The following is a 26,679-nucleotide window of genomic DNA, read 5'->3' as shown; positions in this document are numbered from 1 at the left end:
CTAGAGCATCGGGGGCGGCTTGCCGCCCTCCTGATCCCGCATCACTCACCCCTTGCCCTCCCCCATAGGGCACCACCAGCTGGCATTGCCTTACAGCTACACCCCTTGCCTTGCTATATATACCTCATTCCCTCCATACATTGTTCCATACTCCAGCCCCGAGGCCGACACCGGGGTGTCCACCTGCAACGTCTCACTGCATATTTCTGTAATGAAATCAAAGTGCCTTGTCATTATTATCGTTCCGCCATGAACAACATGTTGCCCCGCACCGCCAACTTGCATCGTGGTATCATTTAGTTACAACATAGATGCTGGTCCCGGCAATATTTGAGACCCATTAACTCATCTTCCCTTCCGCCCACTGGAACCCACTGCACTCTCTGGGTAACAACCCTTCAGAAAAAAACCCATTTCCCGTGCCCAACCGTCCCACACCAATATGAAGTAACACCAGATGTTTCTGACATCACTTCACTGGGACCGGGTGTTTAGTCCTGTCCGTGCATCCCCCTCATCGCTATCAAATCCATATCACTGACATGCACTTTGTGTTATTTAACATACAGTAATATCAATCAATAACAGTGACCCACCTTTACCACCTATATTTGCCGCTTAGTAAACCATCCCACAACCCTGGGGATGAGCCCAATGATGTTTCTCATTGCATATATTCTTCTTGTGAACAAATTTGTCACAGAGTTGTTGTATTTGTACATTATTGTAAATACAACATGTCTTTTGCCCTAAAACCAATGCCGCTGTCAATTCATGCACGCAAGTCTGATCAAAGTCACGTACAATTGGATTTTAACTATCAAGGTCACAACCTCCACACCTCCCAGAAATTGGGTGGATTTGTCACAGTACATTACTATTCCAAATGCTTCCACACAAATTTCTGTCCCAGCATCATGTCCTGGTGTTGCTGATGGTGTGCCGGCACCAAACTATTGGCAACAATGCTTGACGTTGTAGGCCAGCCATTTGGAAAGAATAAGCGGCCAACATTGTAGTATCCACTTCTGTGTGGCCCATTGAAGGAACATTGGGTGACCAATTCAAAACGTGACATCAATACCATTACTAGACTTAAATCGCAGTGTGTGCCGAGATACTGTGTTATCATCCCCACGCTATAGACAGAAAGAACACAAGTCAGCACTGTTCTACCATTTCCGACATGGACAACAAACCATTATTGTAACACAACCCATTACAGTAAATCACGCTCCAGACTTGTGCCAAAAGCTTTGTTTGCTGGTGTACTGAGCACAGTTATTGCAAATAATTGTCACGAATGGATGCGCAAAAACAATCACTCATATCCAAATATCAATCCCTTTTGTCACAGCATGTAGTCTATGCCAAACTATTGCTGTGGCACTCTCAATGGTTAGGTGATCCACCTGGTTCTCAAAACCCCAGTTCAGCTTGATGCACATTACACTCTTTCATTGCAATTTGGGTTTGGTGAGTTGACAGGATGTATACAATAAACTGAGACTATGCTTTGGACGTGTCCATGTAGTGGCATCAATATCGGTGTGGCCGGAATTCTGACATCGTTTGGAGTGGATTGGTCCAATTGCATGGTTGCAATTGTTGGCTGGATAACATGGCAAGGATAAATTTGGTCTCTCTTGACTGTGTAACAGAATGACCCCAGGGTGCAAAAAAGCATTAGCATATGGTCAATGAAAAAGTGACAATCAAAGTAATGGGTCTGTATAGCTACGCAATGCTGCAATTGTATCGGCTGCGGTAGTATGGTCAGTAGTTGTTTGTCACTGCATGTACATAGGGATGACCCTGGCTGGGCAAGAATTGGTGCATAGCAAATAATGGGTGCAGTGTATGTAACAACTTTGGAGTCATTGTGTAACACCATAATTTTTACCTGTTTGTGACTGTATCCAGGACCCAGGTTGACCCTGGCAGGATTGGCACATCAAGAGCAACGGGTGCAGCATATGTAACAAATTCAGTGCTGTCTTGCAACAGCAATTTTTTTACAATCTTTCTTCTATATGTTTGATGAGATTTTCTCCAGCCAAACTTGATTCCCCTCACAAAGCGTGTTGGGTTGTCATAACTCCCTGATCACTGCGCTCAAAGCATGCAAGAATCAGCACAGGACTTGGATAAGTCAAAAAAAATCAAAAAACAGTTCCAGTCTAAACATAACAAAGCCCCATGCTTGTCTTGCCAGGCAAGCAAGGGAATTTCCAACTTGCACATTCTATAGGCTGAGGGTAGAGTGTTTTCCAGGGAGCCTTTCTCATTCCTTTCTACATCATCCTCTACCAAGGATTTGTATATGGTCCACAGTAAAAAGTGTTGAAAGACAATCAAGACCGATGTCAGGAGTGTTGTATTGAGTGTGAAAGGTGGAATAGGTGTCACAGTTTCTTTCTTATATTTATCTCGTCTAAGAGTGATCTTATGTATGATGTATAATGCTTTGTTATTTGCTGTTATTTTCCCAACCAACATTAGCGCTGATCTTTCCCAATGTTTTGCGTTGAAGTGACTGAGATATATATGTTGTTTCATCTGCTCGTCCTAATCTCTCTTTCCTCATCCATTGGAAAGAGAGTAAGTTTTCCACTACCTTTTTCTAACTGGTATTAGCACGAATGTTACCACATCAAAGGTTCCTATAGATCACTTGAGCCGTATCTTATAAGCTCATTACATTTATTCTCATCTTATCTTTCCTCTGTAAAACTTAGGTACACTACTATCTTAACTATTTTTCATATCTTATCAATTGTGGTGTTCATATTCTTTTTCTTTCTTATTGTGTTTCAGGTTGGTTTATCAGGTCTGCATACCTGCTTGTTGGAGAAAAGTGCTGAACGTCAAGCACTGTCTTATTAGGTACCCGTGTCTCTAGCCATTTACAAAAAGTTGTGCACCTTGATCTTGTGCAGATTTACGGTACTCAAAGTTGTGTATACTTTGCTGTGCATAGTTTTCTTTTCTTTTTTCACAACTTCACACAACCAGGGAAAACTATATTTTTGGCTTAAAAGTACATATCTTTGAGCTTCAATCAAGAAACATACTTTTTCCAAGTTGTTTGTAGTTGCGAAAAAACACAAAAAAGCTATGCATGGCAAAGTATACACAACTTTGAGTACCGTTATTGTACATATTTTTTGCCCAAGGAAAGTGCTCCCCTCTTACCTAAACTTTACATCAAAGATTGGTTCTTGGAGGAAAATCCCACATGTAACTTCTTCCTCAAGTTCAAATTTGCTGCTAATACCCAATCTTTGAAACATATCTTTGGTAAGAAGGGATTGAATTCCTCAGGAAAAAAGAAAAAGAGGGTAGACTTAGTACAAGATACCGGCACACAATTTTCCTCTTGGGACCACATATAAATCTTTGGTAAGGTACTGTACATGAAAGTGGACTTCAAGAACACCTCCTGCACAAGGCTCTGCCTTCAGGTTATAGAGGGTACAAGTTGGTGGTAAGTCCCTCACTCAATGTCTTGCAAGGTACACAAGCATGGGACTTTGTTAAGTTTGGTTCCAGTCACAAAATTTGTGAAAACAGTGGATGGTGCCTGGCTTACACCTGTCCAGACATTTTTGTTTGTTACACCAAGATGAAACAAGCCCCCCATCTCAGGTGGGGAACCATCCAGATCAATGTTGGAGTTTACATCACAACCCTCAATAAGAGCAGGGTTTTTATCAAATGAAGCACAAGGGTAGAGCTACAAGGTGCAAACCTCATATGGTTCGACGGCACAAGTCCAGAGTGAAGGAAAAGCAGGATATGGCCCCCCATGTATGAATTTTGATTACCTTACACACAAGAAGGCCGCGACACATGATTTGTGTTTCCCTTGTTCCCTGGCAAAGAGTAATCCAACAGAATCCAACATGTGCAAGTCCGGACCTTGGTCATTGGCATCTTGAGGGTGGGTTCTCACAGCACAGAGGACCAAGGGACCTACTGACCAAGTGGGATTTCTGTGAGGGAAGCTTGTTGTCTCTGGTACAGAAGCATCAAATTTAACCCAGTCCTAGGAGCATCCAAAATGGTCCTCTTATTGTGGGGAGTCTTGGTCAGGGTTTGGGATAGGACATAGAGTGAGTGAAAGGCATAGGTTAGTGGTATGAATCGAGTGACTCATGCGGTGTAGGTGAATGTCAATAGGCAGTGATCTAGGGAAGTGGTCAGCGAGGCAATCATAGACACGGATGAATGGCAGCATAAGGCAGTGATGACTGAATGCTTTACACTTGGTTAGTTGAGCTGAGCAGACTCTAGGTGTAAGTCCCCTCCAAGGTCTAAAGCTGATTGATGATACACTCTTTGGCCGTAAGCTTTCTCCTCCTTTTTGGTGCAAGTCTAGAGTGCAGGATCCTGATCAATGGTTCATCGGATTTGTTTAACTGAGTAGCACATACATTCAGATACAAATTGTGCCAGAGCCGAAGCTACAGCAAGACTTTCAAACCTGTCTACTACTTTCAAACCAGGTCACTGTTTGCCAATCTATAAGGCAGACGTTACAATTGCTGTCATCACGAAATTAATTTCAGAAAAATTGAATTGCATCCAATACTGATTTGAATCTACAGGGTGCGGTGAAGATATAATTCTAAGGAAGACTTTGCTTTTCGGTATGTAAATAAATTGTTGGCGTGACCAATGCTTGCTTCAGACGCAATGTCCGGAAATGCTAAAGTTGAGATCAGAATGTTTTCATCAGCTCTATTATCATCAGAAGTTCGACTACCAACTCATAGGATATCACTTACAAGAACCATTTAGAAATGCTGGGATCAATTGGTGCTGGGTCTTTTCGTGAGTCCGCAGGGACATCGGCCGTCGGAACTCGGGCGGAAGAGCCTTCAACTGTTGTGTTCGCGCTATAAAAATGCAACAATATTGTTCAGCACAATAAATCCAAGAGGGAGCATAGCTGTGATCATCAAAAAGTCGCAAGACGTACAGTGAGATACCATGGTGACCATCTTTCACGAGTCGTTTCCAGGCTTCGTGGCACTCCATGATGACCTCAGTGGCATAGTTTTTGTGTTTTGCTTCACCTGAGAACGCAAACTAGAATCGGATTGGATCAAAATCTGCGGGGAGCATCTTTACTCGGGAGGGAAGATACCGACTTGGTTTTCGGGCTTGCCATCGGGGATCTTGTAAATTCGGAACCATTCGTTGGTGGCACTATAGAAACCAACGAGATGATCGAATTGAGAGTCAACGCATCGCATTTACCAAGCGAAGACAAAACTATACTCACCGAATGAGGCCTGGGAGATGTCTTTCGACATCCTCAATGTCGTTTAGCTTAGGTGCCAAAGGGTCGTTGACATCCACGACCCTAGATGACAAAGGAGATAGAGAATCATCAGCAATTCACTCGGAATACCATGTTCTTGGATAGGCAACAATTAAGCTTACAAAATTTTCCAATCGGTTTCACCCTCGTCTAAGAGGGCCATAACACCCAAAACTTTGACTTGTTTGATTTGACCGACGTAACCTACGGCCTCTCCGATCTCACAGACGTCCAATGGATCATTGTCCCCCTTAGCCTTGGTCTCAGGATGAGTGTGATTAGGGTCTTCCCAGGTCTGAACAAGCACATGGTGATCAGTTTGAGCCTTTGATCAACTCAAGTCAATGATTCGAAACCCTCAAACTACTTACTTGAGGAAAAGCTCCATAGTTCCAGATATAACCATGGTGAGGAAAGCAGTTGCGAACAAAACGTAATTTGTTCTTTTTCACATCTTGTACGATTGGATTAAAAGGTTCAGATTTTGAAATCTCCATCTTGGCATTCGTCCATCGTGGAATCTCAACTACCATGTTGAAGACGGTACGTTCCTCATTGGCAAAGAGTGGAATATCGTGGAAGGCAGAGATCGCTTTGCCGTTGGACTCGATGTACACTCGATGTTCTGTAGAATCAAATAGAGTTTCAATCCATGTTGCTCGGATCATCTCATGCCCTAGCATGCTGAAGGCGAGTCATCAACTTACCGAGAGTATTGGGGGCACCGATCAGACTGCGACCACATTCAATTTCATCATGCGGTCATGGGAAACAAGACATTTGATTAGCAAAATACAAAAACCATCTGTCATTGTCCTCCTCCGTAAACAACCATCGTAGCAGTTTTACAGCTGTTCCTCTGGCTGAACGGGATAGAGAAAGGTTTTGGATGTGATGAAGAGGTAAATCAGGATGCTTACCGGGTAGTATGTTGAGAGCTCATGGTAGTAGTGAAGTTAATACGATCTTGAGTAGTAGGAGAGAAGTAACGAACTTGTTGAGTTACCCTACGAATTAGTTGAGCGTGATTACCGATCATAACTTTTATATGCCACTGGTCAATTCCACTGATCGGTCTTTCGACATGTCACTACCTATACCCCTACTACACACCCATGTCACAGATTAATTTGCACTTTACTTGGGGTAGAGACCTGTCATCCGCTCTGCCCTTGCCTGCTTAATCCCATATATCATGATGTCATAGAAAGGATTGGCGGAGAATGGAAATGATTTTACATAAGGATATATGTAGGGCTGCATAGCAAGCTTGTATAACTATGAAAAGTCCTTGCTCCGACGACCGAAGCGCGAGCAGCAAGGTAGTTTGATCTTACGGGCGAGTGACTCTGTTAAATTTGGCTGACTGCATAGGGGTCTTTTTTTGTAGCAAGTGATCAAAGGATGCGCTTATGATAGTGAGCTGTGGTAGAATAGACAGAGAAGAAGGAATGTCAGCTCGCACTTGGCCTGCCTTTGGAAGATTGGGAAGCTTCAAGATTAGATAGCGAAGGATAGCGACCTACGTAGCCTGAGGATGCTTTGCACAAGTGTTACTGAAACTCCAAAGGCACCTTATCGGGACCTCCAAAGCTTGATTTGTGAATTCATTTTGTGCTTTCTAGGAGCACAAAAGATACAGCAACTGACCCCATTGATACTTTGATTTTGCCTAAGCCGTTGCCGGATTTTAGGGGTGGTATGTATGAGCCTTGAGGAATGCAAGCCATTCAAAAACAACTCCTGACCCTTTCAGCGAACCTATCATGACTGATAAAATTACAGTTCTCGAGGGCGCAGTGATCGCGCTCGTGAGGGGGCTTTGTCAAGCTTTGGGTCAGTGTAGTAAAAACAGGCTCAAGTCTAGACTCAATCCAAGTCATCCTACCAAAGATTTAAGGAAAGCCCGTAGACGGCAATACTCCTATTTGCTCTCAGATCATTTAGCGGGCAATGGCAATCAAGATATGGGCAGGGAAATCAAAGATAAGGTATAGATAGTGACCAATCAATTACACTTGCTCCGCTCTGCCCAATCACCCAAGAGTCAGTGAAAATTGTAATGGAATGAATCAAGTCTCGACTGTTTTCATTTGTGGTACACAAATATCGTTCTGGAAATTTCCAGAACACTTTTTCCAGAACGCCAGAAGGTTTTTTTTTTGGTGTGTTCTGGCGTTCTGGCGTTCTGGAACTTTGAATGCCCCAAACTCCAGAATGCCCAACACCTGAGTACTGAACCCAACCACACATCCGCTAGCACACACCTCATACCACGCACATCAAACACCCTCCCACATCACTTTTCTCAACTCTCAGCACTTCTCGGTCTTGCATTTCAATTTAACTCTGCCTTTCCTCCTGCAATGGTTCGAAAAAGCCGACGTCGACTTCTGAAACGGTCTATTCACTTGGCAATTCACAAGAAGAATCAGTCACAAACAGACCTTTTAACTTTAGCTTTCCAGAAAAAGAGGAATTCTGAAAGCCTTTTCATCCTTCGGTGTCTTCAAGCAATCATCGTTCAGCAAAACTTACAATCCGAGGCCGTTTAGATGATGAGCATGATGCCGATGATCGATTTGAGGCTAGGAAGCCACTGTACCTGTTTTTGCTGGCCGCGCTGGAATACCACTTGGCCAGTGCACAGTCTGTTAAGCTTGTGCTACTCGGTCGTCGTCTACGTCAAATCAATCAAAACGGACTCGATCGGCTTGAAGAGGCTCTAAAAATTTTAAATTCATTGGTTGGCTGGAGGTGGGAGTATGGTCGTCGATCACTTGATCCATGTTTGTTAGGCGGGGTATGTGGGGAAGCTGCAGCAGGCTGCAGCAGAGAGTTTATGTTGAATTTGTGTTTTTTCCAGAACACCAGAAGGCTTCCCGAAGGGTTCTGGCGTTCTGGAAAAAACCTTCTGGAAATTTCCAGAACGATATTTGTGTACCGTAATTGTCAAGATACAACACAGCCAAGAGTAAAAGGTAGACAGACTCGACATATTCTCAAGTAACAGATCAAGGAAAAAGAAGGTCGAAAAGAGACATCAAAGAATTCGAGAGGGATAGTAGAGCGTAGTCTGAGACTGTTTATGACTTGAGGATGAAGAAATTAGAAAGTTCCAGTCAACAAGATGGATTTCTAGAACGCATTATACTAGTTATATTATCAGCTACGCATTGAGACAGCAAGGCTCCAGCCGCGATTCAAAACGATCAAGTCAATATCAGAAACAAATTGATCAATAGGATGCGCGAACCGCTGTTGGTTGTTCTTACTACAGGCGTTGATAGCTTTAGCTCATGCTGCATTTGACCACAGCAAAATAGCAAGAAGAATTGCCAGTGTGGAGGGTGTAAGTTTCGAGTACAAGATCGGTTCAGAACATATGAAAATTATCAGGATCTTAGTCAATGCATTTCCCGGTCTTAATATCAAGATGCTTGAAAATCTAGATGAATTCGTGGTGAAAGGAACGTGATCAGAACGCGCCTAGAGTACAAAATCGAATCGTGATAACCACTGCAAAATGAAAGGCAATCCAAAATGATCAGTTCAACGATTCACGATTGAAAGAAATGAGATTTCGGAATCATGGATGTGTGTTCAACATTCAGCTAGATAAAAACAAAGTCATCTACAGCCCTTCACAAGTATCAGTTCAGTCTCTCACAACCTCAAGTCAATCGTCAAAGCCAAAATCAAATCACCAAACTTAACAAGGTCCGTCCACAAAAGCCTTTCAGCTAAAGAAGAGGTCAACATGAAAAGGGTAGAAATGAATAGCCAACAGATTAACCCTGCAGATTAATTAAAATCAACAGAACGAGGAGATTGAGACTTATGAATTGAAGAAAGGTGAGTGAAGGACCTATGAAGGCTCTTCCTATTATGTTTAAGTGTTTACTTGGTCATCATTGTTGCGGATAAGTGAAGATGATGAGCTTTGGATTAAAGAGAATCAAGGACTAACCTGCCTTGGATGTTTGATGTTACATTTCTTGAGTCGACGGCAGTCGGTGTTGAAGAACGAATTTTGAACTTCAGCCAAATTGGATTGACCTGTGGTAGCGACTCTCTCCCTATTAGCATATAAGTCAAACTATGCGTTTAGTTAGTGTAGACTCTTGGAACTCCATAATCTTGTGTAATTGTTCAAAACCCATGATCACGGACTCGATCGTTTTGGAAATCGATCAACAAAAGAACAATCCAACAACAACAAAAGAACAAACCAACCAAAACAAGAAAAGCATTATCATATCTCAGCACTAGAGAAAGTAGGACTGATCATCAAATCATTATCATCATCATCATCCCAAGAGCCTTGTCTGATCATGTTACATCCAGTACCGAATCGACTCAATATCAGCATTGATAACTCAAGATCCCCATGATCATCAGAAGCGGAAAACATTGATAATCGACAGTTTATTCAAATTATATTGATCTCCTCATTCAAAAACAAAACCCCATCAACATGACTAATCAAAAACCACCTCTTATCTCTCCCGAATGGTGTGATTTACCAACTCAAAGGCTTTATGTGGCTTCCTTTCTAGCTCTCTTTCAATCTTATAAACTATTTCAATTCATAGAACTTTGGTGGTTTGGTTCTAACTCAAGTCCTAAAATCTCATGGATCTATTGGAGTTCACTTGATCTTATTCTTATAGCTGTCATCATTCCCCTACTCAACATTCCACGTCTCAAACTAGCAAAACTCCAAACTATCATCATCATCGGTTTACTCTTATCATTCAATTGGATCTGTTTGGGAAACTCTCATCTTGGTCTCAGTATCATCAGCTCTCTTTTACCTCAATCTATCAAACGTGAGTGAGAAATGAATGACCAACTTTAAACTAAACCAATCATATACTCACCCTGTCTATGTGTCCTTAGGTCTCTTTGATTATCAAACTGCTATCCTCGAAGTCAAAGTTCGATTACAAGATGTCATCAACCCTTCTTCTCATATTCTCGGGAAACATACAATTCATGTCTTACCTCATACTACCGCCAAATTAAATCCTCACTTAAATTGCTTTTGCATATCATCATCTATTGCTTCATCCTTCGCTCTGATTCCGATCATCTTCAATAATTCAATTCCTCATTTACTACAATACTCAGTTACAAATTTCACGACTGGTCAAAAAACTCTCTTCAATCTCACTCATAGTCAACTTCATCCATCATCTTCAAAGCAAAAGAAATCGAAATTAAGTTTAGAAGATTGGATTGAAGATGAAGAGAATGATTGGAAATCTTCAGAAGATCAACTCCAACAACCTCTTAATCATCAATCGAACTCTCGTGATCAACCTACACTAGAACGTACTCAATTACTCTATCATCTTGATGTTCGTCAAATCGGTCTCATTAGACTTGAACGAGTCTTGGATCAAGAAACGATGGATATACGAATCTCACGTGCAGAAGCCTTGGTAGTCGACTGTCCTAGGGCTAGCTTCGCAACCACCGATCAAGTCTCCTCTTCTCATTCTAAATTACTATCCTGGGTGGGATCAAATTCAATCGATGAGCTTCACAAGTGTGTAGACGAGACGGAAGATTTCGGGATGATGGTTCATGGGTTGGCGCCCCTCACTCTAAATTATCATCGGATCATTGATGGTGAGCGCACGCCAATGAAATTGGAAGGTATCAGTCCGAGTGAATTTGTCTCTCCGCTCATTGCAACCGAGACCGCTACTTTGTCCGAGAAGCTAAGAGTTTCACATCGGAAGGATTACAATTGGGCCGAATCGAGTTCAATTGATCTGCCCCTCAATATAAGTCTTACCACTACAGGCAAGCATATTTATGAATTAGATTCAGTCCGAGACGCGTGTGGGCATACCTTTGACTTCAATTCATTCCGTGAATCTCGCGCTACAAAACGATTTGGTACTCAGCCTGAGTTATTGGACACCAAGACTGTTTATGTACATCCAAGAAGTCAAGTTAGTTTCCTTGGATGCGGTAATACTGAAGATGAACCGTTAAGGCTCTTGAAAGGCAAAAGCGTACCACTCAAAGTACATGTTAAAGAAGCTGATGACGCTGCAGGATCGCCTTGGACTGTCGGGATTTCATACAAACCAGTCACTGATCCCGATTCAAAAGAAATATCAGACCCGAACTTGAAAAAAGGATGGGAACAGAACATTACCTTTTCAGATTCGATCAAGTTGATCCAAGCTACCCAACCTGGTACATACGAGTTAACTAGTATCAATGGCAAATTTTGTTCGGGAGAGATTCTAGTCCCATCAAGTTGTATAGTAGTAGAACAACCAATTCCGACCATCGAATTCAACTTTACCTCGATCACTGATCAATGTTCAGGTGAAATCGGTCTAAAGGCCAATTTTCTCTTGACTGGTAAACCACCCTTCAAATTACATTATTTGGTTTCACAAACCGGAAGATCAACACAAAAGAAAATCAAAGTGATTCAACATAGTCGTGATGAGATTTTAATTCAACCTGATTCACCGGGTGATTTTGAATATAAGTTTGTACAATTAGATGATCAATATTATGATGGGATTAAGATTGCGGATAAATCGATTAAACAGATTGTACATCCTTTGGCTCAAGCTAAGTTTACTAGAGGTGGAAAGGATGAAAATATTTGGAGTTGTGATGGTGAGACGGTAGAGGCTGAAATCGAATTAAAGGTTAGAATCTTTTATATAAATTTCTGTCAAACAATATTATGATACTGATGTCGTGATTTCTTTCAATCAGGGCGCACCACCATATACGATTGTCTATCAAATCTTGGGAGAGAAAGCACATATAGTCAAAGACATCAATTCAGCCCGAGCAGTGTTGGATGTTGATATTCCATCACAATATATCACCAAAGGTGGTAGCTTTACTCTCTCTTTAGTCAGTATCACCGACGGAAATGGATGTCTACGAAACTTGACTGTACCCGATCTCAATATCGAAGTTCATCGTACAAAACCTACGGTCAAATTCTATAGTGCTGATCAACAATACAAACTTGTTGGTCGAGAGGGTGAACCATTTAGAATACCAATGCGTTTGACTGGTAATGGGGTGCGTGTTTGTTTCACTCTGTCATATTACTCAGCACTAACTTCAGATCATTGACTAACGTGAATTAATTCGGATAGCCATGGAAAATCGAATATTCACTCGATGGAAGAACTTCGATGAGTGAAGAGAAAACGCTTTACAGTCCGAACGCTCACCTTGAGGTCACTCAAGCAGGTGAATATCAACTCTTGGCGATACATGATCAACATTGTCCTGGTACAGTTGAGAGTGGACGTTTCAAGGTAGAATGGTTACCTCGTCCCAGTTTAACAATATCGAACCAGCAAGGATCAGGTGCTGTCATCAAAAAATCTGTATGTGAAATGGTCGATGATAGTCTAGAATTGAGTCTAGCAGGTACGCACAAAATCAGAATTTCAAAAGGGAGTTGCAAACAAAACAAACCTCTGATTTTACACACCTCTGTCTATTTCTCTTCAATCCAGGTTCGCCACCGTTCTCTGTACAGTATTCGGTCTTACACCAGCCATTTGGTCGAGGTGAAAGATCAAGTGTAGAAGAGAAAACGGTGCAATTCTTGAAATCAAATGCGATCTTACCCCTTCACACCTCTGAGGCTGGCTCTTATACCTACACCATCACCGCTTTAAGTGATCGTACGTATCCAAAGCTAAGCTCTAATGGATTGAAGGATCTCCCCTCAATCAAACAAGTGGTATTTGAACTACCGAGTGGCACCGTCAAGACCTTGGCACAAACGACATATTGTGTCCACGAAACCCTTTCAACTACTCAGAATGGAAAAGGAGGAGTTCGATTAGATTTGATTGGAGGAAAGGCACCTTATCAAGTTGATATACAAGTGACTAACGAAGTCAGTATGGCAATGGAACGATTCGAATTGAATTTCACCACAGCTTCTGCTGTGCTTTCTTTACCATACGCCTTTCGATCTGCTGCACCTCATTCAATTGACGTGAAATCAGTCAAAGACGCCAACGGATGTAAAAGCAAATGGACAGAAGAATCTCCCAAGAAATCTGCCATAGTAGAAGTAGCAGAAACAGCCTCGATCGAATCAGTTAGTAAAAAACCATATATCTGTGTAGGAGAAAGATTAGAATATATTTTAAAAGGATCACCACCTTGGTTGATCAAATATGAATTCCAATCTAAACCATCATCTATTATAATAGACTCTAAAAATGAACCTAAGTTTTCTAGATTAGCAAAAGAACCTGGATTATTTAAGATCTTGGCTATTGCTCATAAACTTGATCATTGTCTTGTGAATGTTAATTTAGAGAAATTAATTAAACCTATTCCTAGTGTTAAGATTAGTGCTGGTAGGAATTTTATTGAAGATATTAGAGAAGGAGATCAAGTAAGTGCAAAGAAAAAAAATTGCAATACTTTTAGAAACGTTTTGATTTGAGAGAAGAATGATTAACTGATTCATGAGTTTTTTTTTGTTTGATTCAATCAGTCTGAAATTGTTTTTAGTTTTGAAGGAACCCCACCTTTTTCATTTACTTATACAAGATCATTACCTGAAGATAGAACAGATGATACAAGGGTTTTGGAAAAAAGAACTGTGACTGGAATCGAAAGTCATACTTATTCAATCTTTGCACGTGAAGAAGGTACTTGGTCTGTTACTGAAATTCAAGGTAAGTCAATCGGTTTTCTTGGAAAAATTTCATCGAAACATTAATTGAATGATTGGGTTTTTTTCGTTTGATCGACTTGGGAATTCTAGATGCATTTTGTTCTTTTCCTCCAGTTGGTGGACTTGGAGATAACAGTAATGAAAAAAAATAAAGGTTTACAGTCAAGAAAGGCAAAAACTAGATAACAACAAGAGATAAACAAAACCACAAAGTGAGTCAAGAAGAAGATAAAGATGATTATTTGTTTAATAGAAATATGATGATCATTCTCCAAAAAGGTCTTCATGAATCAAAAAACTTCATTAAAAATCTAAATCAATCTTGTAATATAAAACAATCATCAAAAGGATTCAAAAGGAATTCCAAGTTTTCTTTTGTTTTTGCTTTTCATCTTTTCACGTTTTCTGAACTTGAATTAATCCTCATCTATGTTGACTTATCAGATTTAATCTCAAAGAAGATCTTTATAGAGTTCAGAGAATGTTCATTTAAGAAAGTATTTGAATTTGACTTGATGATCATGAACCTACATAGATCCTATTTTACACATTTGTTTTTTTCTCAATTTTGCATGGATTGTGTTATCAAGATGGTATAAAAACTAGTGTTAGGAAAAAGTATATAGGCAGATGTTTTGCTGATTATAATTTTCACTTCTTGGAAAACCTGCCCAGGACTTATATCACAGTGAGAACCTTGATTTATTGATGGGCGATATAGAAAAATGAGAAACTACGCAAAAGTTCTTGTGAGGGAGGTCAGATGAATGTGGAATCAAGTGCAGCTTTTTCATTTGAGGATTGTTTTCAACAAAGACTCGATCCTTATCAGGTGAGTATTATTCACCCATTTTAAAACTTACATTGTTGTGATCTGGTTCAGACTGAATCCCACAGTATATACCCACTAAAAACACCTTTTACTTTTGATGAACTCTCAAAGCTTGTCATTCCTTTATACTCAGACAAAGATAAGGAAAAGTATCATACACCATATCTAAAAATCATAATTTCTACTAGGAAGATGATTTTTTCCACAAAGATTTTTGTTTTTTGATGGTTAGTTCATTGAGCCAAGGAGAATGACTAAAACCTTTGTCAGTGTTCCATTTTTTGAAAGTTCTTTTATCTAACCTTTTCCAACAATTCTGGAAATAATCCTTCACCAAGATTCCACATCTTCCATTGCCTTGGTCATGTGCATGTACACACATCATAAAAGTCTTACTTATCAGATCAAACAAAGTGAGTTTTAAATTGTGTTTTCTTTAGATTGATTTTATATTTCTATAATGACATTTTTTTGATTTTGAAGAAAACATTTCTCTTTGCTCATCAACTATCAAAGCATATCAAGACTTCTTGTTTCCAACTGGGTAAGAAAACCAGGTTTCAATCCTGAAAACCTCTAAATTTGCCAACTCCTCTCTATAGACAGTCACAAAGGTCACCTGGCTTTCTTACCCCATTAGGTTCAACTTGAAATACCACTAGATGAAAACCACTGAAGAAGCAAGTTGATTACTACTTTCCAAAATCATAAGACCACCAGTCTCAAAAAGCATACTTCCTTAATGATTGATTTTACAAAACTGACCAAGACCATACAAATGCCCAGAGCCTTCATTTACACCATTGGCTCTTAATTCACTTTAGACTGATTTAATTTTTAATTTTAATTTTTAAACTTAATGATATGGGTACTACAACGTAATTTAACTTTAAGATGATTAGACCAATGATAGATTAACTTTGTATAGTATCGCACTGGTCTTGACAATGAAACTGGGAATATGATTATAATCAACTGGTTCCATACAAGTCTTTTAATAACCGATATACAAGTGAAGACGGATGTCCTCCCCTAAAGATACCAAAAGACGATAAGGTTTAGGTAAGTGAAGCCCGAGGTTGATAATATTAAATACGAAAAAAACACTTACAGATTGGTAATAAACAAACTAACGAGTTCACCAGGTATACGATCATAATAAGGATTCAAAACTTCTACTTCACCCATCACTTTAGATTCATCAAATTGATCTTGTTTAAGTTGACTTTGGATCTCATGATGATGATGATGATCATGTTCAGTTGGATTATACATCAAAACTTCTTCTGGACTTTGTTGATCACAAATCGACCATTCTTCTCCTGCTCTAACATATTCAGGTGAGAATTTATACATCCCACTCACAATGACTACTGGAACCAAATGAGCTCTAGCTGCTAAGGCTAATCCCAAAGCACCTGATTTAGCTAAGACCGATCCATCTGCAAAGATCGCATGACATCCTATAATCAGTTTTGTACATCTTGACATTAATGCAAAGCTTGATGCATCTGAGATGATAAGAGTCTCGACAGGTGGTGTAGAACCGGCTAATTCGGCTGCTAATGTTCGACCTGAGAAATTAGGAGCTGTTTCGGCTACGATGACGTTGAATGTACGTCGGTTCTTGGCAGCAGCTTGTAAGAAGCTCTGAACGGTACGTGAATGGTCCATGGTCATGATCACCTCACTGTGAATCAAATCGAATCAGAACACGATAAGTCAAAAGGCGATATAGCTTAGTGATGAGAAATCCAAGAAGAGAAACTGACCCAGAATGAATATGTTCAGCAGCTTGATTCGCCACATTCTCACGCGTAAGTTCTAATTCATCATGTAATTCTTGAACCGCTTCAATAAAGATAGGTTTCAAACTAGCTGCTTTCTTACTAAAGTTTCTTTCCACCTTTCCAGGACCACCATCATGATGATGATCTAATTGATGATCATGAGAAGCCGGTGTAAGAAGTTTTTGACCTAATAATCTGAATAGATTATCAGTGGTAGATGAACTGATGGGAATCGAATTTGAAGAAGGTGGGGTGGTGAAATTGTAAGTCGAACTACTTGATTTGATTTCATCTTTTTCAATCGCAGGAGTCGAAGTGGCTGTGATGAGATGAGTGGCTAATGCACTTGCATACCTGTTCAAAGTAAAGATTAGATTAGAATTGAATGATTAAGATTGTATATAAGAGAGACCTACAAAGACTTAACTCTTCACGTAAAAGGAGTACCACTCTTTTAACAATGTTTCCAATCACGAATTCTAGAATTGGAAAAAAAAGATAACGAGTTTTTAGGATGAAGATCAAGATTGGATTTGAATAAAGTATGAACCTCTTGGAGCTTTAGTAGTTAATAAGTTTCCAATCTCAGTAAGATGAGTACATAACTCTTCAAACGAATTAAATTTAGCACCAGCAATAACTTCACGTAATAATTTAATCGTTTCTAATGCAGTGGGTAAAGATCCAATCACTTGTCTGTTTTTAAACCAATTCTTAAATCAGTTTTAAGATGATGGATTGATTGAGATCGGTCGAGAATGAACTTACCGACGTTCTAATTTCTGAGCTAAGGTATCAATTCTTTTGATGATGATCGGTTTTGATAAATCTGATGAAAATGAAATGGTCATCGTGAATAAGTAAAGTGATATGGTAATGTCGATGGTAATGTGGATGGTAATGAGAAAGCGAACGACAAGATGAGCCAGTCGAGATTATCCAAAATCGAATTTCACTAAAACAGATTAAATCCAACAGATTAATTGAAACTGTAGTTCAACGTATCCCATCTCACTCGACAACATTTGATGATGATCGTCATCTGATTTGAACAACCAACCAACCAACCAACTAACCACTACCACTACCACTACCACTACCACCCTCAATCAAACCAACACCAAAACAAAAAGACTCATTCAAATAATAATAATGTGTCAGTGAATCTCATTCTCAATAAACGCATTAAACTAATCAAACTAACCAATCCATTCAACAATATAGCTTGGGAAACACTTCGTCGTCAGAGTAAGTTCAATCAAATTCATCAAATCTAAACCCACTCATCAAATCCAATGAAAAAAAGCAAGAAAACTAATCTAAATCTCACTAGTCAGTTAGGACATTAGAAAACACGTTAGAATCACAAATCACCACTTATGCCAAACTATGTACTTCAGTTTCAACCACTTATAGTTCAAATGGAACTTTAAACAATTCAACTCTAAGTCAATCAAGAGAAATCGAATCACAAATTGAAGATAATCTAAAACAGGTATCTACTTTCTCTTATCATCTCGAAACCAAAAATTGAAAAAAAAAAGAAACTAATCGAGTTTGGATTTGCGAATTGATTATAGCTATCATTATTAGTTGATCAAATCTTTAGATTATTAGAAACCAACCCAACCAATCCAACCAACTCAATGTTACACACCACCAACCGACACAAAGAAATCTTAGAAACCTATGAAAAAGATTTCAAACGAACTCAATCTTCATTAAGATCATCAGAACAACGAGCTTCATTACTTTCTTCTGTTCGACATGAAATCTCTTCTTTTAAATCACAACAAAACTTGACAGATGATGCTCATCATTTGGCTGATCGTGATAGGATTCATTCTAGTCATCGGTTAGCTGATGAGATTCTAGATCAAGCTTTTGCTACTCGTCAAGAATTCTCCGTTCAGAGAAATTCTATCTTTGGTAGTAATCATCGGATGAATCGAGTGATGTGTAAGTCTCGGATCTCTTACCTCTTTTCTTTATTAAACTAATCTATCAGATTTGGTTGACTCGATGGGGTTTCTTTTGAATAGCTTCGATTCCTGGTATGAATTCGATAGTAGGAATGATTCAGTCACGTAGAAGAAGAGATACTTTGATTTTGGCTCTAGTGGCTGGAAGTTGTACTTTTTTACTCTTACTGATGACCTTTAGATGATCAATTGGATTCTGAAATTCGATTTCTTTTAAATTCTTGGATTCTATTTCTATTTCTTCACAATCATATTGTTCAAGATTGATCTTCAGTCATTTGGTTTCGGTTTCGATCTTTTTTTTGATAGATTCTTTATATACGATTGTAACTTTGCTTTCTCTCTCTCTCTCTCTTTCATCTATCTCTTATTGTTATTACATCAATCTTATTTGTTTCATTGATTCATGTTCAAAAAGATTACACCGGAATAAAAAAAAATAAGAACGATATCATAAAACTGAGGATTAATGACATCATTTGTCTGTGTTGACATTGAAAATCTTCATGATGATCTAAAGGAATTTAGAATTGACGTAAGATTGCAAGGAGAGTTAAAGGAAGCACACACAAGTCAAAGGATCATGTGTAAAACCAAACGAGTGGATCACTTTCAATCATCTTACATTTCACTCTTGTAATCAAATTTGACTTTACACTACTCTTCTTAATTCAAAACATCTTGAGCTCCACTTGAATATCAATCTTGAACAATTCAGCACCCTTTCCATATACTTGTGGCCTCACAAAATAAAGACGATCAAAGATAAAGTCGCTCTCCATAAAAACATGAAACTCAATCTGAATTGCAAAACCTCCAATCTCTTCACCAAAACAAACCCACAAATCTATTCAAACATTTTAAAAAAAATTCCACTGATTTTGATTGATCATGAAGTTAGTTTTCAATCTTCTTTATCCATTTCCTTCTTCATATGCATTACTTTTATGTTTAGGAATAAAGTTCCAATCAATAGGTGTAGGTCCTAAAAACAATTCAGAGATCTTAACCCAATCTTTAGAAGATCCACTTGCCAACAAAGTCTTTAAAGAAAAAAAGATCAAAAACCATTAGAATGAAGTGATGGTGAAGAAAAAGAATGGGATGGTGACTTACTTCTAGTTCGTCTCGTCCTTTGAATGGGTAAGGTCGATCGTTAATCCTGGCTGGTAATCTTTCTAGTAAACCGACAGGTACGTATCTGTATTGAAACCCTAATGATTCACAAAGAAACCTTCTAGTGGTATTGACTCCCTATTAAAGACCATCACATCAAAGAATTAATTCTAATCAGTTTTGAGTGAAACTTGAAATGATTGAAACGAGAAAACAAAATCGATTTAACTTGTGTATCACTTCCCCAATGTTCTAATAAAAAAATCCATCAAATCATCAATTCTTAGGCTTTGTTAATGGTTTGAATCAAGATATATAATTTACCTAATCCAAATGAAGCAAGTTTTCCAATTTGATCTAATCTTTCTCTACTACTAATATCCCAATCTCTTCTTTCTTTAATTTCAGTAAAGATCCAAGGCTAAAAAAAATAAAAAAATCCCAAATCAAAATCAAATTTGATCATTTTTATTTGAGGAAGAAGAGTTATTTTTTTGGGCGGCGGGGGGGGGGGGGTTTCGGTACCTTTGTTAATGCACCACGAGCAATCATGATTCCATCTACTCCACTCATTTCCATATTTTCATAATATTCTCTATAATCATAACAATCACCATTACCGAAGATCGGAATTTGTGGTAAATCTAACCAACCAAACAAAATATCAATTTCGATATACAACAAACAAATTCAATGAAAATCTAAAACTTTCATTACCTGGTTCTTCTTCAAACGTTCGATGTAAAGTCTTCACACATTCTGAAATATAATTCCAATCTGCTCTTTTAGAATACCTTTGTTGTCTAGACCTACCATGAAGCTAAAAAAACCAAACCCAACTTTAGTCCGTCTAAATCTCCTAAATCATACTCAAACATATATAATCTCAACTCAACTGTTGTAGCACCAACTCCCCAATGTTGTAATTGAGGTATGATCTTATGTGCTAGATTCTTACCTTCTGTAATGCCTGTTCTTAGTTTAATCGTTAATGGAATCTCTTTTAAAACCTTTGACATTCCGATTAAACTTTTTCCAAGTCTTTGTGTATGTTCTAATAAAGCGGCACCTGATCCCTATATGTATATAAAGTAAGTATCGAAAAAAGGAGTAAATGAAATAAAATTTAAGAAAAAGTTGAATTCAAAAGATCATTTTTTTTTCTCTTTTTTCGTTTTTTGTTTTGAAAACTTGTGAAATCCGATTAATGGAAAAAAAACTAACCTTTTTGAATACTAAATCAATTGGACAACCACAATTGACATCAACAAAATCTACCTTCAATTCATTCCCAATCATCTCAGCAGCCGGTACCAAGAGTTGAGGTCTAGATCCAGCGACTTGAACTCCAAAGATCTTTTCACTAGGATGTCGTTTGACCAAACTCCATTCATTGGTATTAGCTCCAATCAAATCTTGACATAAGGCCATCTCTCCACACGTGATTTCACATCCTAAAGTACTACATAATCTTCGGAACGGTAAGTTTCCTACGGTCGTTAAAGGTGCTAGGTATAACTTTTCTCGCCAGTTTAGTCGGGTCTTTTCGTTGGATCGGATAGGGGTCAGATCAACTGGAAGATCTTTTTGAGCGTCTTGGTACGATTCTGTTGGAAGTTGAACCGGTTTGATTTCTTTAGTTTCATTCACTTCACTTTCGTCAATAACTTTTTGATTCTTTTCAGTTTGATTAATTGAAGTGATAGTAGGTTTTTGATTTGATTTCAGATTAGGTTTAGATGCCATCAATCTACCTTTTTCATCAAACTGTCTTTGATCCATCAATTCTCCAATCGAATCTAAATACGATTTAGTCAATGGTAAATCATAAAGTTTTTTACGTATCTTTCGTATCATCTCAAATGGTAATCCATTCAATTCATCAAACTTTTCACGTTGATGAAATTTACTTGAATCGATTAATAACTTATGGTTTGTTCCTTGGTATCCGCTTCCTGGACTAACATTCTCTAAATGTGATGATAAAAATTTACATCTATAACCAAATGAACAAGTACCGAAGCTTTCGAATAATGGACATTTGGTTATCCAGTTTGGAGAGTTTAATACGTTTGTTTCTTGGTTTGATAAAACTTGTTGGATTTCTTCGTCGCTGAATTTGGTGAGATCTTGTCCAATGAATGATTTAATATCATTTGATTTTTCTTGCATATATGATTTGATATCATGATTAAATTTACATTTGGGCTGTCCTTGTTGTTTTTCTGCTGGTTGTGCTTGTTGTGCTTGTGGTTGTCCTTGTTGTACTGGATCTTGTTTTTGTTCTTGTTTTTGTTCTTGTTGTTCTTGTGGAAGGTTTTGATTTTCTTGAATTCCTCTAGTACATTCTTTTTCAACCGAAACAAAAGAACACAACTGAACCGAAATCATTTCCTGAGTCTTTAAAAAACTTCTAGCTTTATTCATTCCTCCTTTTCCTTTTGATTGTTTTCTTGCTTCAATGGCTCTTTGTTTCTTTTGACTTTTAGTTAATTTGATTTTCTTTTCTTCTTGAATTTCTGTACTTTCAACTTCATCTGATTTTTCATTTTCGTTTTCGTTTTCGGTTTCATTCTTCTTTGAATTTTCCTGTTCATTCGTTTCATTTTCATTGTCGATCAAATTAGATTTCCGTTTTTTTCTATTCCCTCCTTCTGCTTCTAATTCATCATCTCTTCTACCATCATCACCTTCATCACCCTCCCTCACACTATCCTTCTCAAACTTACTCCAAATCACATACCTATTTAAATACAGGTTCAAGACCGTCAGTTTCTAATCATTCATTCATTCATATATTTAAGAAAAAGTTTTGAAAATGTTATGATACTCAACTCGGATTTGATAGGTGCAATATTAGATCTTTTAGACCAATAAGGTACATCTGAATTAATTTGTTTCGATTCTTCAATTGGTTCTGAGTTGCTCATTTGGTTTTCGGTTTTGCTTTTTGGTTTCGGATTTTGGTTGAAAGTGGAATTCAATTCTTTTGCAAGATTTGAATGCATACAACCAGAAGCCGAGTATCTTCTCTTAAAAACCCAATTCGAGTATTTTGTAATTTGCGATCCGAGTCGGATATCGGATATAAATTTGAAATTTTTCCTTTTTTTCTGTCCACAACTGCATTTTCAATTGAATCAAATCTGCATTCTCAAAAAACCATCTCTTCATTCCAAGTTCAATTTTGTAATTAAATTCTCCTTTCCTTCCATTCCTTTAACTCAACTTCTCACTCTTTCCTTAATCTTTCTTTCCATTCTCATTTCATTTCATAACACCAACTACAAACTAAAAAATACAAGACAAAAAAACCATAGATGAAAGATATACAAACTTAACCAAACACTTCACTTCAAAATAATACAAAAACTTAAACTGTATAAAAGAACTTGAACCTTTTCTTCAGTTGAGCATCAAAACATTTCCTTAGACTTCATCTTATACATATTTAACCTTTCAAGATCAATACCAAACCAAACCAACACACAAAAAAAACTCATCAAAAAAAAACTCATGAGAATGATGATTACCGATGAGTGGTAGGATAACTTAATTCTAATTTCCCAACCATCTCACCATCACCATCATCATCCTCCAAATTCAAATTCAAATCCTCCCTACTCGAATCCCTATCCCCATCTCGAATGCTTCCAGTACCAGTACCAGTTCTAGACCCTGTAATTGAGAACCGATTCATAAAAGATCCAGGAGAAACCGAAAGTGGTGAAGACCGATGATTAACATTCACATTCACATTCACATTCGAATGTAAAAAGACTTGATCATGTTGTTGTTGTTGTTGTTGATGTTCATCTTCTTCTAATAAACCATGTAGAACCGAACTAGGTTTATTAGACAAGCTATTAAGACTTGATCGTTTACGATGATGAACCAGATTAGAAGGATTCGGATTCGGATTCGAATTGATTGGATCAAGAGTGGTGGTACCATAAACCGATCCAGCTAATCTATTCATCGTCACTTCTGCTTGACTTTTAGAAAGGATAGTATTATGATTACCAACTTGATCATTCAAGTTTCTTTTCAAATTCGGTTTCGAATCCAAAAACTCTAAAAATCTATTAATCTCTCCTGTATCATCTATAGGAGGACTAGAAATCGGATTTCCAATTCTTTCTTTATGTCTTGATCCTGATGATAAATATGAATGAATCGATTGTTCTGAATTCAACAAAGCTCTTCTACTTAATGATGAATCTAATGTGCCTCCTGAACTTCCTTGTCCATAACTTCTTGAATGTCGTGATGATGAATACCTTCGAGAAAGCGGTTGGCTAGGCATCGGTCTAGGTCCAATCGCAACACCTGTACCACTTCCACTCGTACCTAAACTAACTTGAGATCCCGAATAAAGTCCTGCAGGTGAAAGAGGAGATGAAGAAGAGATGGCCATTGAAGATGGTATCAGTGGTCGGTTTAATGACATTCGAATCGATGAGGATGGTCCAGAGAGTGGACTGGATGATAACACTGAAGCTGTCTGTCTTGGACTATGACCAGTCATGGCTGTCGTAGACTGTGATCTACCTGCTAAACCTGCCAAATAGCCTCGGTTCATACTTGAGGGACTAGGCAAGGCATTGGAGAGGACAGGTGGCAAGGATTGTCGTTTAGCTACTAGTTTAGCTGTTAATGCAGAACTCTGAGCAAAGAGGAGAGATAGGAGATAAAGAACATGAGCTCGAGAAGCTTCAGTATCAAGATATTGAGAGAGATTTCAATACTTACATTCCCATGTAACTGAGAAAGTTGGGTTGGAGGTGGATGTTGAGGAATAGGAGTTGAAAATGAAGATTCTGCTGCTGCTCGAATGGCAGCTGTTAAAGAACTAGCTGCACTACCAGGTCGATCAGGATCATTGACTTCATTAGAATTGGATCGAGGATGCAAAGGGTGTCTTGAGGATAAAGATCCATAGGAAGGTTTGGGAGAGATGGGATCCTGATGTTCTTGATGAGTAGATACCTTATCATGAGTTCGAGTAGATTGATTAGTTTTGATCGGATTAGGCACTGAATAGCCTGATCGAAGGCGATGAAGACCCATGATGAGATCAGCTTGAGGATTAGGATTCAAATCCTCAGCCATGAATTTAGAACTAAGAGCCGTTTCTCGATCACTGATATAAAATTCCACTTGATTACGATATGCGACGTGTGAATGAAGTGCACCATATGGGGTTTGAACACTTGGAAATTGAAAGTGTTTCAGATGTGTTTGAGGATCGAGATCCGATAAGCGTTGATCGATACCAATCTCATCTATGAATGAGTTTCGATCCATCCCTCGTTGTGATCTTTCAGCTTCATCTATGACACTAGTACTACTAAGACGACATCCAATCTTCAAGAGATCATGTTCCCTTGAACCCGGTTTCCTTAGACGTTTAAAGAGTTGCCAAGCTGGTAAAGTCCGAGAGTAAGAGTAAAGTGCTCGAAAATGAACAATGCAATATCGATAGACTGTAGGTAGTTCAGGACCGGGTAATGGAGGAATAGGTGTAGATAAGGATACTGTCCATCTTTCCAAGACAATATTTTGAAATGAAGGTTCTTGATTGGATTTAGATTCTTTGGTAATAGATGAGAGATGGTCAAGTCGAATACCTCGACCATGCGGATTTTCGAGGACCAAGATTGAATTTGAAGGTAAAGCTTGAAGATCAAGTATAGTCTCAAAGATCATGACTGGGATTGAAGCCAGATTGAGTGGAGATGGCTCATGTGAAGTGAGGTGTCGAGGGGATGAAGATGAGAATAACAGACTAGAGGTTGTTTTCCAAGTTTTAAGTTCATCTTTAAAAAATTCTGGGTCTTCAAGTTCTAAATTAAACTTTTCGGAAATTGGATAATCAAGATGTAGAGCATAAGCTCAACGCAAGAGACATTACATGATAGAGAGATCCAAGGAGTGATTCACTGATGGCTCACCCATTTATCCCTTTTCATCTGTTTTTCACTATTAGCAGGTTGTTTACCCATACTTGTAGACGATCGAAAGGTATTGAACTGTGAGATTTGAGATGAAGAGATTCCTAATCTAGAATTGACCATGATTTGAGCAGTTTTGATATAAAATCGATGAATGATTTGATCAACCTTTGCATCCCATTTTTTTCGATCAGATGAATGAGTTGAGATTGGAATAGGAGTAGGATTAGGATTAGGAGTATCATTATGATTATGATTAGGAATGGTAAGATGATGATAAGTTGAGCTGAAGTTTTGATCGTTCTTGTTGTTAGTTGATTTTGATGAAGAAGTAGGCCTTTGAGAAAGATTAGGTGAAGCCAGACTGTTAGTCACATGATTTGCAGCACCTACACTTGACCTTATTCCAGCAGTAGCACCTCTGATCATAGCACCCACTATAGCACCACCAACCGAAGCAATAGTAGTAGTAGAAGTATAAACTTGATTTGGCTCGATTGAAGATTTGAATTTGTTTGAGTTGGGATAAAGATTGAATGAAGGATAAGTAGCAGAAGGAGAAGTAGGAGGTGGAGTTGAAGTTGAAGTTGATGGTTGTTGATGATGGTTCATGATGATGATGGTGAGATGGTGATAGTGATAAGCAATTTGTTAGATTTTTGAAGTTCTCATCAAACAAATCCAAATTACTCACATGATACATCGTCATGTAAGACTCACATGACGAAATTTACAGATCAGATTGTATGTAAATGGCTACATGTAACGATTGATGGATTGTAAATGATCTCATCTTGACATCAATCATCTCATCATTCCATCTTATCACCATTCAATCCATTCAATCTTGTATCATCCAAGCTCAAAGATCAAAACATGATCTCAAGATTCATCAATAGTACATCCAAGACAAATCAGCTATGTAGAGATAGATAAGAATCATCTAAAGATAAGTTCAGATGTTTGGTTGGT

General features: G+C 38.4%; 5 protein-coding genes across 5 annotated transcripts; 1 reads left to right on the top strand and 4 right to left on the bottom strand.

The window, feature by feature from the left end:
• Positions 1-4,689: 4,689 nt before the first annotated feature.
• On the bottom strand, positions 4,690-6,368 carry MELLADRAFT_88154 (uncharacterized protein; the record flags this gene model as incomplete). The annotated part of the gene is made up of 9 exons (XM_007411387.1): positions 4,690-4,711; positions 4,791-4,901; positions 4,985-5,094; positions 5,157-5,214; positions 5,291-5,371; positions 5,452-5,624; positions 5,701-5,954; positions 6,037-6,062; positions 6,250-6,368. 9 exons carry the CDS (start codon positions 6,366-6,368, stop codon positions 4,690-4,692), a joined length of 954 nt encoding a protein of 317 aa, XP_007411449.1.
• Positions 6,369-9,806: 3,438 nt separating this feature from the next.
• Positions 9,807-14,185, top strand: MELLADRAFT_107728 (uncharacterized protein; the record flags this gene model as incomplete). Its single annotated transcript, XM_007411578.1, has 7 exons — positions 9,807-10,161; positions 10,232-12,015; positions 12,086-12,403; positions 12,481-12,760; positions 12,850-13,748; positions 13,851-14,034; positions 14,124-14,185. 7 exons carry the CDS (start codon positions 9,807-9,809, stop codon positions 14,183-14,185), a joined length of 3,882 nt encoding a protein of 1,293 aa, XP_007411640.1.
• A 1,651-nt stretch (positions 14,186-15,836) lies between these two features.
• Positions 15,837-16,759, bottom strand: MELLADRAFT_36951 (uncharacterized protein; the record flags this gene model as incomplete). Its single annotated transcript, XM_007411386.1, has 4 exons — positions 15,837-15,897; positions 15,977-16,090; positions 16,139-16,555; positions 16,638-16,759. Coding segments are annotated over 4 exons (714 nt in total), but the record flags the coding sequence as incomplete, so codon positions are not given.
• A 2,792-nt stretch (positions 16,760-19,551) lies between these two features.
• Positions 19,552-21,566, bottom strand: MELLADRAFT_48857 (uncharacterized protein; the record flags this gene model as incomplete). Its single annotated transcript, XM_007411385.1, has 8 exons — positions 19,552-19,680; positions 19,754-19,891; positions 19,983-20,005; positions 20,078-20,174; positions 20,279-20,397; positions 20,471-20,573; positions 20,650-20,829; positions 20,978-21,566. 8 exons carry the CDS (start codon positions 21,533-21,535, stop codon positions 19,552-19,554), a joined length of 1,347 nt encoding a protein of 448 aa, XP_007411447.1.
• A 2,840-nt stretch (positions 21,567-24,406) lies between these two features.
• Positions 24,407-25,462, bottom strand: MELLADRAFT_37015 (uncharacterized protein; the record flags this gene model as incomplete). The annotated part of the gene is made up of 1 exon (XM_007411384.1): positions 24,407-25,462. One exon carries the CDS (start codon positions 25,460-25,462, stop codon positions 24,407-24,409), a length of 1,056 nt encoding a protein of 351 aa, XP_007411446.1.
• Positions 25,463-26,679: the final 1,217 nt, after the last annotated feature.

Source organism: Melampsora larici-populina (assembly GCF_000204055.1).
Source record: "Melampsora larici-populina 98AG31 unplaced genomic scaffold MELLAscaffold_25, whole genome shotgun sequence".
Classification (NCBI taxonomy): domain Eukaryota; kingdom Fungi; phylum Basidiomycota; class Pucciniomycetes; order Pucciniales; family Melampsoraceae; genus Melampsora; species Melampsora laricis-populina.
Note: the sequence above shows the minus strand (reverse complement) of the source record. Positions and strands in the feature narration are given on the sequence as shown.